A 16,137-nucleotide genomic window follows, 5' to 3' on the forward strand; every position below is an offset into this window, starting at 1 on the left:
TGTTGGTTGTTGAATCCTCAGATCGGTAGGCTAGTAGCACCCTTCCACTCATGATAATAATGAACCTTGGAATCGGTAGGCGTATCGCACCCTTCCATTAATGATAGTATTGAACCTTGGAATCGGTAGGCCTATGGCACCTTTCCATGAAGGTTAATGATGAGACTTAAACCGGTAGGCCCATGGCACCCTTTCAAGAGGAGTTAATGAGCTTTCCTAAATGAACCTTGAAACGGTAGGCTTAAAGCACTCTTTCACGTGTTAATGAATGTAATTTGGAGTTGGTAGGCCAATGGCACCTCTCATATGTGATAATGTCAAGGTAACGAACTATTCTATGGGAATGTAGGCTAAGCACCGAGTGGATTTTGTTAGACAGAAACTCCCCCAATAGTTAGGCATGAGTTTCAATGATCGTCTACCTTATCCCATAAACTATGTGCCCGCATAGGTAGCTAGTGGATCCATTAAGCTATATATACCGGTCTTCCTTAGGCAAGTAGACCACCTTTTTACGGTATGGGGACTTATGACACCGAATTTCATGACAAGCTCTCATGGTCTATGTCGGTTAAACGCTTACTTCCCATCATGTGAGATTTCATTATGGTTTCTTGACAGGTTCTACAAAGTGTAGGTAGTAGTATGGGATGCTACCTATACATTGCACGAGTAGGCTTGGAGAGGGTCATAGTGAGTTTCTCTAAATCCTAATGTGTGTGACATAAATGTGCCCTAAATGAGGTTATTAAAGAATGTTGGCTCTCAAATGCTTAATATGAGATGTATGTTATACTTGGGTTATATTATGAGTTATTTGCCCCTGTCATGTCTTAATTAATGATATACCTTTTATGTATGAATATTGTGCAAAGGTGAAAGAAAGGAATGATAAGTTACTTTAAGTGACCTAAATGTGGTGTCGTAGTATGGATGGTGGTATGGGACGCCATCCATACATTGCACAAGGTATAGCATAAGGGTTGCTTGAGGTGAAGGTCCAAGGTAAATGTTTTCATGTTGATATTGTTTAAAGGTGATATTATGACTTACTTGATGTTTATGCTTGTCTTGTATGTCTTCTATGCAACTGTTCATAATACTTCAAAAAGTGGCATAATGCATGTTTTCTAGCCAAAATGTCCCTTTTAAAGCATGTTTTGCATCGTCATCATACTTAGTACATTTTGTGTACTAACCCATATCCTTCATGTTTTTACTATAAGTGTAGGTTCCGGCAAGTGATCCCTCTTAGCTAGTTTGAAGTGTTGGATTGCTTTCCTCCAAGACTTGGTATGTCCTCATGGATTCGAGGATAAGACTTTTAAGTTCTTTTGTTCATGTAATAGACACTTTTAGTTTTGTTTCGATTGTAAAGGGCTATGTCCCTACTTATGTTTTGTGATTGTGTCTAAGATGGTCATGTGAGACTTAGACTTCCGCTGTGTGTTTTTAAAGTTGTTTTAATGAAGTTTGAATGTGTGGATGTAAATAAGTTTTTAATTCCGCACTATTATCATTATTGAATGCAATGAATGACTATTTGGCTTGTATAAGACCCCTTCGGGGTCGAGTACGCCTTGTTACGACTTGGGGGTGCTCCCGGGTCGTGACAACGGATATGGTGCAAAACGGATGAGGTCGCTCCTCTCTTAATAAGAGGTCTCAGGTTCAAGTCCCAAATTTAAGTCCTGAACTCTTGGGTTTGGAAAAATTTGATAGGGAGTGCTTCCCTCTGAATGAGGCCCTACACGGAGCAAACCCACAATAATCGAGTTCTAATGCAGGTACCAGAAACCAGATGAAAAACCAAAAAAAAAAAACTTTTGTCATAATAATTGATATTCCGGACATATGTATTAATTTGTCAGACTAATTCAACTTCGACATCATAAATATAAATTAATTCATCATCAAATAAATACCAATTTTTTATGAGACATTTATTAACGATTTTCTAATAGTGATTTAATAAGAAAGTACTCTCTACGATAATTTTCTTCATTTCAAGGGTTCAAAACTAAAATATCTAATAAAGGTGAAGAAATTACATTCACTATCATTCACTATGCAACTCACTCACTTTCTTGCTCAAACTAAAATATAGTTGTTAATTCTTTAATATAGTAATACAAAGTGGTTAGTTTCGATTTTTTTTTTTTTTGATAGTTGCTACACTTCCTTTTTTAAAATTTTTAATCCAATTGCTAGTACAATTTTGTTGACCTATTTCTGACAGTTGAAGTATGGCACAACAATTTTTTTTAAAAAAATAAATATCTACTACACACACAATACAAGAAAATACAAGAAAGACATTAGAAATGTTATATTGTATTTAAATGTTCATACCACTAAGGTCCAATATATATATTCACAATACAATATGATTGGTACATATGCACAATCATATAAAATTAAATAATATTATAAATGATCAATTTGCCAAAAGAGAATTCAAATTCATCTAACCTAAATTTATTAATTAACATCTAATGCTAAAATTCTTTGGCGGTTGATGATGAATTAAAATAAGTGCTAACTATTAAACAAATAGCGTGCTATATGGACTAAGATATGGTTTTATTTTTATAATATAAACATCATGATATTGTTGCTTTTTGTCTAGCTATGTAGACTATGCTATAAAAAAAATATTTAGTGATGGTTAACCTAGTTTTATATCATAAATGAGTTCACTTAGCTTTCTCATTTTCTTTTATAATCATTTGATATATAGACTTCAAGTATTAAATTAACCAGTTGGATTGAATGTGACAGATTAAAATGTCATGATATTGTTGCTTTTTGTCTAGCTATGTAGACTATGCTATCAAAAATTATTTAGTGATGGTTAACCTAGTTTTATATCATAATGAGTTCACTTAGCTTTCTCATTTTCTTTTATAACCATTTGATATATAGATTTCAAGTATTAAATTAACGAGTTGGATTGAATTTGACAGATTAAAATAGACTTAGTTAATAAATAAACACTCATTAAAACGCTAAAATGTTACTTTCCTTCTTAAAAAATATTACGACAATTGTTTTTCGTTGATCAATTTAGACTACATATTAATTCATCCGACCATTGAAAATGGGCTACATTTGCCACACCTACTTGAAATCAATCTACTAACAAATGAATTTATATATTGAAATAATTACGGGTTGAAATCATTTGGTTATATAATTTATAGAAGTATGTACAAAATATATATGTAGTGTATATTTTACATACTTACATATCAATACACAACATATACATTGCTAAAATATTTCGATATGTTAATAAACTAGCCAGTTGGTCAAAGGGTATATATCAGTGACTTTCCATCGATCTCTATTCACGTCTTTACTTGAATTACTCTCATTGCAAAGCTTAAATTTGAAATCTTAATAAAAAAAAAAAAAATACAAAAATGAATAAAATTTATCCTACCACACTCCTTATTGTTACTTTCTTTCAATATTTTACTGATCAAATTTACTAGGACACTTTCATTGACCTATTTCACACACTAAAGAGTCTACAGACACCATAGAAGAAAATATCACAAATAATATATATAATTCATGAGCATGAATTCTTCAGACACAACTTTTAGCAAACTATATAAAGCTAAGTATGCATATTATTCATTCTAAATTATTATATATTTTGAGCTACATATTTAATTGAAGAAAAATGAGTCCATCTTCATTAGCCATGTCCTTATTCATTCTAAGTATTATTTTGAGCTACATATTTAAAATAACATTACAAATGTTTCCACAATCAAAATTACTAAACTACATAGATTTCATATTTTGTCAATTGAAATGGGCATCGAATGTTGTTCTCTTTCAATCATTCTCTCATTCTTGTAATAATTACAATTATTTCACTAGTAATTCTGAAGGTGCACCTCATGACCATGAACATAATGAGCTTAGAGTAACACGTTTCGAGTATGATAATTCGGAGGAATCATCAGTGGACTGTGCAATATGTTTATGCAAGATTGAAGATGGTGAAGAAGTTAGAGAATTAAATTGTGATCATTTTTTTCATAGGGCTTGTTTGGATAGGTGGATGAATTGTGGACGTATGACATGTCCATTATGTAGAAGTCATCTAATTAAGCCAAAGACAACTTTCTTTGAGCTTAATCATCATCAAGAAGTGATCCATTTAGATTGCTACGAGTAAGATTGTAAATTTAGATGGGAATTAAGCTGGCCATGGTTTCTACTGTGGTCTCTTTGCAAATGACTTGATTTGATCATTTTTATTTAAATGAGAAAATCATATTATTCTTTAGTGTTATATTTACTTTGTGAGGAGGTAAAAATCTCAAATTAATTGCTATAACTTCAATTAATTGTGAACACTTTACGTATTCCTATGTTCTTATTGATTTCTAGTATTAGCGTTTTACTTATTCTTTTAAAAAATCTAATTAATAGAAGTTATTTGATTAATTTATACTTCCTTCGTTCACTTTTATTCTCCAGTACTATTCTAAAAATATTTTGTATACATTTTTATTTTTATTTTTGTCTGGATTGCTTTACAATGTGTGATATATATATGGGGTACTCATGCATTCATGTTTTCCGTATAGTGGCGGATCCAGAATTTTTATCAAGAAGTGTCAAAATATAAAGAAATAAAACCGCGTAGAAGTCAAGAAATGTTAACATGTAGTCTATATATATATATAAATATTTTTTATTCTAGCTCCACAGTGTAGTTTTTCGACGAAAGGGTGTCAGTCGACACCCCAAATACATGTGAATTACTCCACATACATACAGATAGATGTATCTAGTGTGATTCACATATATTTGAGATACACAAAAATCTCGCTCGTCTCTTTCCCTATTTTTGTGTATCTAATAGCAAAAATGCATGTATTAAGATACGTAGGAAACTCTTAATTAGTGATAAGATATGTAATATTTTGAAAGTATAGGTAATAATAGTATATATAATAGTAAAGTATGTCTATGTGGTTTTTCCTTTCTAATATTACTATGAAATATCAAAATCAATAATGAGATTTAAGTCTCCTCTCCAAGTAATACTGATAAATAAAATATAAATTTCTCAATAAAGTGAAATGATCAAATCAACTCATATACCAATTTTTTCCCCTTAATTTGCAAAGAATTATAAATCATCAGTACTGAAATAAATTGAATACATCAAATGTGGCGGAGCCGACTTCAAAAACCTGCATGACATAGCCAGCTTCCCATGTAAATTTACAGTTTTACCCTCTCCGTGACGTTTTTTTTTTCGTTGTAAATTTACCTTAACCACCATTCACAACGATCTCTCGATCTACCTGATATCAAATTCAAATGGATAACTTCATGTTGAAGCTCTGAGTATATTGTGTTTGGCTTCATTAGATGATTTCTACACAATGGACATGTCATACGTCCACAATTCATCCACCTATCCAAACAAGCCCTATGAAAAAAATGATCACAATTTAATTCTCTAACTTCTTCACCATCTTCAATCTTGCACAAACATATTGCACAATCCACTGATGAATCCTCCAAATTATCATGCTCGAAACGTGTTACTCTAAGCTCATTATTATTACGATGATAATGAGGTGCATCTTCAGAACTAATAATGAAATCGTAATTACTATAAGAATGAGAGAAGGATTGAAAGAGGACAACATTCCGTGCCCATTTCAATTGAAAAAATATGAAATCTATGTAGTTTACTAATTTTGATTGAGGAAAAATTTGTAATATTATTTTAAATATGTAGCTCAAAATAATAGTGAAAATGAAAAAGGACATGGCTAATGAAGATGGACTCATTTTTATTTATTTTTTCTTTGTAATTGTTGAAATCTTGAGGGAAAATATTAATTTTGCAGACTTGGTTTTGAAATATATATAGTTGTGGCTAAGTGAGAAACAGTTGGTATTAAATTAAAGAAAGTATATATTATAATTAATTGTTTCCAACAGTGAGCATGTTATTATGTGTACACAAATTTTGACTATATATAGTATTATCTAGTAAGCTAGCAGATTTGACTGATTTTTGAGTCAAGATTAAACAGTTATATAATTATGTGGTGCATGCACTAACTTTTATTTATTTGATATTAATACTAATTAATATTATTTTCTTCGATTTTATATGAACCTAATTTCTTTTTTGTCTGCGTTAAAAAAAAAGAAAGAATTATTTTTAAATGTGGTTACTCATTTCTTAATGAGAAGTTATAGACAAGTGGCAGATATAATGACATTACGAATTTCATAAATCTTATAAACACACAAAATGTCACTATACCATATTTAAAATCATGAGTTTCGAATTATCTTCTCCATTGAAAAATTATATTAAATAATTATAATTAAAATTTTATGTATATATAATAAATATACGTTAGAACCTCTTTTTATCATCTTCAAATATTTACTTTATCATATTTTAAATGAGTCGAGAAAAAGAAAAGGAAACAAAGAAGAAGCTGCGACTAAAGGTTAATGGATCAAGACAAGTCAAATACAATAGTCTCTTTAGGACTAAAAAGACTTTTAAATTCTCACTTTTTTGTTTGAAAATTTTAAAGGCAGTTTAGTCGTTTTGACTAAAAGAATAACTTATTAATTTTTTTTTAATCAAATACATTAATAATCGATATCAATTATTTTTAGGCATAATATATAAATGTGCATTTTAACTTGCTCTCATTTTACATTTATACCCTCTAATTTTGGATGTGCACAAGCAAACACTTAACCTTGTATAAAGTTGAACAAGTAAACACATGAATCCTATGTGACATAATACACATAGCACACCACATAGAACGCAAATTGTCATGTAGGATGTCACGTAGGATGTGTGTTTCTATTTGTTCAATTTTATCCAAACTTAAATGTCCACTTGTGCACACTCAAAGTTGGAGGATATAAATATAAAATGAAGTCAAGTTAAAAGTCATATTTATGTATTAATCTAAACATGTAATTACTTAATTTATTATTCTATCGATTCAAAATAATGTCCAAACACTTGTTGATACTCGAAATCGATTGCACGACTTTAATCAAGTTCAATATAATAATATTTTAAAGTAAATTTAGATATTATAATTTTTTATATATAGTATTTAATAATGTTTAACTAATTAAGTTTGCGTATGAATATAGACGACGAAGACAAAGATTTCATAACAATTTTTTTATGAATAGAATGAATACTACTGCCTATGTACAGTGAATATTATAGAAACGAGTACTAAGTAATTAAAAAGTATAATTTATAAACGTACATTTAATTTGACTTTAGTTGATATTTATGCCCTTCAACTTTGGGTATAGACAAGTAGACATTTTGACTTATATAAAATTGAACAAGTAGATACACACGTTCTACAGAGACCAATTAATTCGCGACAATGCACGGCACCACTAGCAGCAAACCAGGAAAAGTAGAGTCTTTATAGCACATGAGTTTGTGTAATTGGTGTTAAGTGTCCTGGAAATGTTCCTTTACCTGTAGACAAGAATCAGTTGGTTCAAAATGAGTGTGAAAACCGACACTCGAACTTAGACTCAGATGGCAAGTAAGCACTTCAACTTTGAGTATGCATATCTAGACACCTCAACTCGTCTCCACTCTGTCAGTTGAACACTCCAACTTACAAAATGATCATCTACATAGATAGCAGTTTTGCTTCTTATACAAAGAAAAAATGAATGAGTGAAACATATGCGCGGAATGAACATACCAGCCAAGATCAAAGAGATGATCTTGTATCCCAATCTGGAGGTTGTATGGTAACTGTGAACGCATCATTTGCCATTTCTTCATGTTGCGTTGTTTGAATTTCCAGGGCTGAATTAGCAATGGACGATCCACATCTATTTACTTCAATGCTTTTTATAGACACAGCTTCTCCAAAATGAGAAGGGATTTCCTCAAGCCGCTCACATTTGGTTAAACTCAAATATTCAAGCTCAGGAAAAGCATCGTCTGAGATGGACCATTGTGAAAAGTTGATATTGTCCAATTTCAAGTACTTGAGTTTAGGAAACTCGACATCTTTCACTTCCCATCGATCTCCTTCAAAGGCTCGGAAAAGTAACTTTAGAATCTCCAAGTTAGGCAATTCTCCGATTATAGAAATTTCACACCAGGGAAGACGAAACTTGGACAAAGTCAATTCCTTTAGTTTTGAGGGGAAATTGAACTCGTGTGGAAGTTTAGATGGATAACTGTTGGAAACTAGCTTGACTGATTCAAGATGACTTAGAAACTCTAATCGCGGAAAAAGAACACACCTTCCCTTCAATTTCTCCGAATAACTAAAAGTCTCCAAAAATATACAACTCAACTTTCTCAAATTTGGCATCTTTGCCAAAATTGTCTCAGCATCTTTACCATAAGAGAGACGTGGAGTCGAAAATGTTTCCAAATCATTTAACTGAGAGTTAGCAAGTGATTCATCCATGTTCTCATGCAAAGTAAATGAAGCACGCTGTTTTACAAGTATATGCCTCAATTTGACCATCCTCAGAAGAGAACGAGGTAACATCACCTCTCCTCCGAAGTTTAGCTATAAAAGAAGGAATTGAATTTGCATCAGTTTGAACAGCTAAGTACCTCAAATGAATAAGACTCTGTATTTCACTGGGAAAAGTACCACCAACGTTGAACGATTCCAAATCCAACACTTTAACAAGTTTGAAGCTTTCAAATATGAACGAGATATCACGTGGCCATAACAGGTTGTCCGGATCTACAACTTTGAATTGTAAGGACCGGACATTTGAGTGACATGGACGCCACAAATCAATCTCATCCTGGTAAGAATGGATGAACAACCGGTAGTCCTCAGGCTTTTCAGGAAGCATATCCATTCCCCTGAATAAATAAATACATGACAATGAGAGTCGGCATAAGCATAACAAAACAACAAGTGCGGTCTGGGGGAGGGTAGAATGTACGCAGACCTTACCACTACCTCGTGGAGGTAGAGAGGCTGTTTCCGAAGGACCCTTGGCAGTTGGTATAAGCATAATAAAATGATATCAATATAATTTTCTGTACCTATTGATTTGGTTAAGGAAATTTTCTTGCTTGGACTTTTCCAAGCAGAAATTGTGCAAGAGATCATGAATACGACACCTTTTCACCTTGCTATTCGGTCTCCTCTCCATGGCCATTACTATATTTCTACTAATAAGATCTTCAAAAAAGTATTGTGTGACATCTTCTGTGGTTTTTTCCTTCTTCTCTTGTACAAATCCTTCAGCTTGCCACAACCGAAACAATTTGGAGACATGAATATCCTTGCCCTTTAAAAATCCTCCAAAGTAGAGAAAACAAGGCTTCAGATGGTGTGGTAAGTTCTTATAACTGAATTCAATTAAAGACATGCTCTCTTCCAAGCTACCACCGTTACGTGAACCTAGACTTTCCTCTACTTTTTTCCACGAATCTTCATTCTTCTTTTCCTCTTTCAGAACACCAGCAACTAACACAATGAAGAGAGGCAACCCTCCACAACTTTTTGCTATTTGAAATCCCACATCTACAAGTTCAGGTGGACAGCTATCCCCTTGAAACACCTCTTCCTGTAATAATGTCCAACTCTCATCATCTCTGAATAAACGAAGATGATGGGGATTGCTTTCACATTTAGCATAATTGGCAATGTCAGTAAGACGAGTTGTTAGGATAATTCTACTCCCACTATGAGCATCTTTAAAGCACATATATAAACAGTCCCATGCTGTTTTATCCCACAGATCATCAATGAGAATCAAGAATCTCTTGGTTAACAAAACTTGACGCAGCTCATTAGCTAATTCACCGTCTTCTTTTTCAGTGCGATCAGCAGGCTGAAGAACAGAATTCAAGATGGTAAGTAGCAATTCCTTCCATGAATATACTTGAGTCACACGACACTTAGCGTGTACATCAAAGTGAGGGGTAGCTATGAGATCATTGTAAATCTTCTCTGCAAGAGTGGTCTTCCCGATCCCAGCCATACCAACTATCGAAATAACATCCAGATGAGGAGATCTTCTAAGTATCTGCTTCTTTATTTTGTCCATTGCCTCCTGAAAACCCTCCATTTCTTCATTTGTTCTTGGAGTATTACCTGATAAAGATGGTCCAAGACTCACAGAGGTATTTACAACTTTACGCACCTTCACGTCTATCTTCTTTCTTCCACAAGTCTCACTAACAACATGATTTTCAAGCTTAATGTTATCAACAACTTCAGAAATCCAAAGAACTTTGTACCAGAGTGGATGAGAACTGGACAAGCACGAGTCGATGACATACTCTGCCTTGTATGCCATTTCAGTAGCACTTGTTATTATAATACCATAAACTTCATCATGCTCATCTAAGTTTTCCGCAAAATGATTCATCAATGATCTGAGACACAGTAAGCTCTCCTTGACTGATTCAATCTGATGCTTTAAATTGATAACTGAATGAATCTTAGAACGCAACAGCTCCTCCAATTTTCCCAAGAAACAACTGAAAAATCCTAATCCATCTGTCTTGGGGAAACTACAACCTAATGAATGTGGAACTTTAAGACAGATCATTTTGACCTCTGCCTCAATATGCTTGAGCAATTGCTTGACATCAGAGAGACATAACATGTAATACCAGGTGGGTTTATAACCTTTGACATGGAAGAGACATACATAATTTATATCTTGAACACGTCTCACAAGGTCTTTGAGTTCTTGATGCATATCACGGTACTGTATGATATCTGCAATAAAAGATCCCAAGTACTCTGATTTGTCTTTGACTACTAGGATCTGATTCTTCAGAAAAGAGATTGAACAATCATCATAGTTTAACAGCCTGTCTTGGCGGTTCGATAAAAAATTGATAAGACCTTCTCCACCGGTCATGTTGCAAGGTGATGCATCCAGAAGTTGAAAGAATACTTTTCTGAACTCTACCTTGACAGTCTCAATCTCTTGTAGCAGATCAGATAATGGAAGCCTCATTTGCTGAGTGCTGGACCCGTCCACGGAACTCCCATAACAAGAACCAATGATCTGTCCTAACTTGTGGGAAGTCACTTCAGCATGCATTAAGAGATCATGCAATTCGTTAAGCTCTGTGTGTTGCGTGAGAACATCCATGAGAAAAGCTCTAAGGAAAATAAGCTCTTCATGAACACTTTCAATCTGATCCAGAATTTCAGCTTCCAAAGTAGCTTTCTGCTGTTGTAGAATCATCAACCTTCCTTCAGACTTGATAAGATCGAAAGCAATCGTCAAAAACTGAATAATAAGATTGACCTTCCTACTTTTGTTGCTATCCACAGCCTCCTTATAAATTGAACAGATAGAAGATTCAGCTTCAATTGAAAGAGTTCCAAATCTAGTCAAGAAATCATTCTGCTTCACGCATTCATTGATCTGAACTGGAGGATCAACAAGATACGTTACAAGGAGCAACAACCCATAGTAATACTTTTTAACCTCATTTGCAACAGTAAACATCGAATAACTTTCATCTTTCAGTAGCACATTGCCAAGAATATATTCATGAAACCCCATCAAAACCTCATCAACCTTGGGGATATGTGAAGATCGTGTCTTTGTGGATTTTAGCATGCTGAAATAAGAATCAATGGCATCAAAGTCAACTGGAAGAAAATTCAGAAGATCTATCGTAGGATGATCCAGTGTCGATGATGATGAAATGTTGGGACACATCTGTCTAATCACTGCCTTAATAAACTTGAATTTAAGAAGCAATTTAAAGTGCATGTGATTAATTTCCCTGGCCATGTCTTCTTTCTTCGAGTCACGAGAAAGATATTTAATGACTGACCATGCTTGGTCAGTCACAGACTGATTAAGGGTCAAAAAATCAGTTATCTTTGTTTGCTCTTTGCACTGCTCCGATAAATCCATGAGAAAAGTTCCCAAGAGTATCAGCTCTTCTCGAACACAATCAATCAGATATTTCAAGGGAGCCATTATGGTGGCTTCACCGTTTAGTAGCTGAATCAGATAGATTTCTACCTGGACATGATTAAACTTCAGTTGCAACAGAAAGAGCTCATGGTCTATTTCAGTATTCGTCATGCCATCATAGCAGGATGAGTAGATCACAATTGCTGCCTCATTGATCAGAGCTTCGATATGTGACTGAACTTCAAGTGAAGTGCCTCCAAATGCTATGCCAGAGAGTAATCCAGAAAGGTGAGTAAGTCCTTTTTGGAGCCAAGGAATTTGATCATCAAAAGTATTTTTCAAGTTGGCATCATGACTTAGCAGCTCTTCCAGATCCTCTTTGAGAGCATTAACTAAATAATACATAGATTTGGCGTCCATTGGATTTGGAGTCTCTGATCGTGATGACTTTGACTCTATAAAGAGGTTCAGGTAAATCTGTCTCAGTTCAGGCGCGTTGATTGGACTTATCCTTTCCAGCAGTTTAGAGAACTCATGGTCCAGCACATGTGACTGGTCGTCATCCTTCCCCATATTGTAGGACAACTCTAAGAAACATAGGTGAAATGCAGCATAAGCTACATCTTCAGCACAGGAGAAGAGATCCTTTATACTCTCATGCTCAATGCACCACTTTGCAGTAAATCTCAAGAAGAGACTTAGGTATCCTAGCTTCTTTTGAAGCACAGACGCGGGAGAGGCATCATGACGCATCGGATCAAATACCATCAGTAGATCATCAAAACAATCAAGCAAATCTACAACAGACTCCACCATCTCCAAAGTAATTAGCAGGCTAGATGACCTTGATGGCTTTGAAGTTTTGACTCGCTCAGCAATATTCTCCAGTTGAACTATCCTCAGCACCTTTGATATCATTCTGATGGCATCATCACTTGTCTCGCCTTGTTCATTCACCTGACAACCATTCTCAGAAAAGACACCAAGAGCTTCCACAAGTAGGGCCTTAAGTTGTGTAGTTATCCCGTTCTCAGGGTGAGCCTTCTCGAGGCATACGAGAGAAGCAGCTACATATAAAAGTTTCTTCACAGCATTGTCCAATTGATTATTCGTCAAACTATCAAACTCACCATTAAAAAGTTTTATGGCTTCCATCACACACCAACACTCTAAAGCCATCTGCTTTCCACCTTTTCAGTTTTCTCTAATTGTTGGATTCCGAATAAATCCTGCAAGTAGTAAATATCCAATATCTTCATCAGGTAGCTTGATACGAACATATTTCGTGCATATTAAGAAGATTCAATGATTACCAGTCTTTGCTTATATTCAAATGACCACACACCATGAACGAGTTCACGTGAATCCACTAGCTTTTTCCTACACCCTATATATCTATTAAGTTTTTTATCAAATACCTACAAATATTTGATTCAGAATCCAGTTATTAAATCGTATATCAATTTTAGGTCACTGCAGGAACCCATAAACTTCACCTCCTAGATTCGACTCTTCCCCTCCCGGAAAAATTCATGCTAGGAAAATTATCTTAATGGAGATTTATACTTATACTTGTGGTATTTTAACTTCTAATCTTCTTCTAAAACCCCTCCTTTAGGTTCCAGTATCTATACTCAAAAATCATGTATTTAACCAAAAAAAAATAATCCTAATTTTCAACAGATGCTCTTAAATAACATCTTTTGCTTACATACAGAACACAAAAAATGTAAACAAGAAATCCACTAATTTTCCTTTGTATCGAATATACAGTTAATCTTGATAAAAACAACAGTTAATCTTAATAAAAACAAATAAAACTTACTTCGGTATTGGCTGGGAAGGAGAAGAAAGAGGTATGTTTTCACCAATTTAACTAAAATCACAGAGAAAAAAACTCACACTTCAGATTACAAGAAGGAGAATGATGAAGAAAGTAAATAGTTTTATTCTTTTTTCATTTTAATGTGAAAGATATAATAAACAATTATGGAGAAGGTACACTCACTAATTGATTAGTATTATCTCATTTCCTCAAATAATGGTCCTTTATTATTTTTCAATTGCACTTCTTTTCATGTGAAAGACAAAAGACAAAAAAAGTTACTGTTAAACAAATGGTACAAGCTGAAGTATATACTAATACTAGATATGGGACCCCGTGCCAGCACGGGGCCCAATATATGTTACTGTTTCTGTTTTAATTTATGTGGTACATATGAAATTTGAAGTTAATCAATTTTTTAGTATGTTTTTATATATTTTAAGTTGCTAATTATTTTTATTTAGAGTATGTTTTACATAAATATATTATAAATCACAATAATCAACAAGTTAATATAAAAAAAAACTTATAAAAAATTCATTGACTTTTGAAATTTCATTTGTATCACATAAATCAGGACAAAGCGAGTAATATATATGAAAATTACATAAAACGTACTATAACTCACAATAATTAGCAACTTAATATATATATATATATATCTATATTTCTCCCAATTTATGCGGTATAGATGAAATTTTGAAAGTTAGCAAAAACTTTTTATATGTTTTGAAATATTTTAAGCTATTAATTATTATGATTTATAATACTTTTTACATAAAAAATTTATTTATATAAAGTATAAAAGAAAAAATTTAGAAAAAGGAAACATAAATGTCAGCAGGAGTTCAATCTATGTTAATTTCTATGTTTTAATTATTGTAATACCGATTGAATTTGGAGAGCCAACTAAATTTTTTTAAAGGATTTTTTTATAAATTTTAAGTTGTTAATTATTATAATTTATAATATTTTTATTAATTTTAAACCAATATATGTTTTTCTCTGTCTCAATTACATGAGACATATGAAATTCGGAGAGTCAACTAAAATTTTAAAATATGTTAAGTTGTTAATTATTATACCTTATAGTACTATTACGTGATTTTCAAATAAAATATGTAATTTTTTTATTTCAATTTATATGTCATTGATATAATTACATATATTAAGTAATGAAGAATTAATGTGTAAATTATGTGACACCTATGAATTTTGGAGTGTAAATCGAATTAGTTATATGATTTAAAAAAAATAAAGCGGTTAATTATTACAATTTATAATACTTTTTATATATTTTTTAAATGATATTATATATATATATATATATATATATCTTTATGATATTGATATTAGTAAATAAATTAAATTTTATTATTTTAAATTTATGATCTCAATGGTCAGCCTATGCCACATTATAAAATGTTCCAAAGTAGATATCAGATTTACAAAAATGTCGATGTCAGCTAAAGTAATAAAATAACATCTAAGGGCATGAACCTATATATGTATATATAAAGCTGAATATTGACAATTTGATGTGGCATCTCTCTATGACCAGTATTTCTATTCATCTTTTTTTTCCTTTTTTTGACATTTTATCTTTGTTTTGTATTTTTTATTTTTATTTAAAAAAAAATATTTATGTCATACCCGATTAATTATGCCCTTTATAACACCCATTACACTAATATAGATTTAAGTAAATGAAAATGGAAGATGAAAAGATAAAAACTATTCATTTTTTATAACTGTTTATAATTATTTAGCCTATAAAATAAAATAAAAAATAGTTGAGCATTTGTAACAAATAAGAACAAATTTTTTCACTTTGGCTCTTCTTCTTCTGACGATAATGATCAATATATGGTATCAACTTCTGTCGCTAAGATGTCCATCAAATTTCTAGGTAATGTGACTTTTTTAACAAAAGAGAAAGAGAGAATATCTCATGATTCTTATGAAGACATTGATGTAAAGAAAGAGATTATGTAACAAAAAAAAAATTTCAAAATAAAAGACTTTTTGAAAAAATGTTTACTCCTCCTCCTACAAGGAGAGAAAATTCATTGTGGTTGAGAAATTTATAAGAAGGCTGATTAGTGTTTCAAAGGGTAAGAAAAATTATTTGGAGAAAAAATCATTCTATTTATGGAATTCGTATCATATTAGGAGGAGAACAAACAAAAATTTGTTTTGTGATTTGAAAAGAGAGAAAATTAGATATTATTTCTTTCAACCTCATTATTCTTCTAATTTCTTTCTTCTTTTATTTTGTCTTGATTTTTTGTATCTTTAATTAAAGTTTTTTTTTCGTATTTATCTTTAATTAAAGTTTATATATATTTTCTTAAAAAAGAATTTAAAAAGAT

General features: G+C 32.3%; 4 protein-coding genes across 4 annotated transcripts in view; all 4 read right to left on the reverse strand.

Moving 5' to 3' along the window:
* The window catches only part of LOC125867119 (uncharacterized), a 34,807-nt gene that overhangs the window by 15,520 nt on the left and 3,150 nt on the right, over positions 1-16,137 (reverse strand). The window contains 5 exon segments of the mRNA XM_049547547.1: positions 7,764-8,583; positions 8,585-8,899; positions 9,086-13,023; positions 13,131-13,169; positions 13,254-13,358. Of these exon segments, the coding sequence (XP_049403504.1) occupies positions 7,773-8,583; positions 8,585-8,899; positions 9,086-13,023; positions 13,131-13,169; positions 13,254-13,358 (5,208 nt within the window). The 3' untranslated portion in view covers positions 7,764-7,772.
* Positions 1-16,137, reverse strand: part of LOC125866693 (prolycopene isomerase, chloroplastic-like) — a 56,401-nt gene that overhangs the window by 8,755 nt on the left and 31,509 nt on the right. The gene's annotated exons all lie outside the window — the stretch shown is intronic.
* The window catches only part of LOC125866695 (prolycopene isomerase, chloroplastic-like), a gene marked incomplete at its 5' end in the record, with an annotated part of 32,172 nt that overhangs the window by 8,755 nt on the left and 7,280 nt on the right, over positions 1-16,137 (reverse strand).
* The window catches only part of LOC125866694 (prolycopene isomerase, chloroplastic-like), a 32,149-nt gene that overhangs the window by 8,755 nt on the left and 7,257 nt on the right, over positions 1-16,137 (reverse strand). The window lies entirely within an intron of this gene.

This window comes from Solanum stenotomum, chromosome 6, assembly GCF_019186545.1.
Source record: "Solanum stenotomum isolate F172 chromosome 6, ASM1918654v1, whole genome shotgun sequence".
NCBI classification, from domain to species: domain Eukaryota; kingdom Viridiplantae; phylum Streptophyta; class Magnoliopsida; order Solanales; family Solanaceae; genus Solanum; species Solanum stenotomum.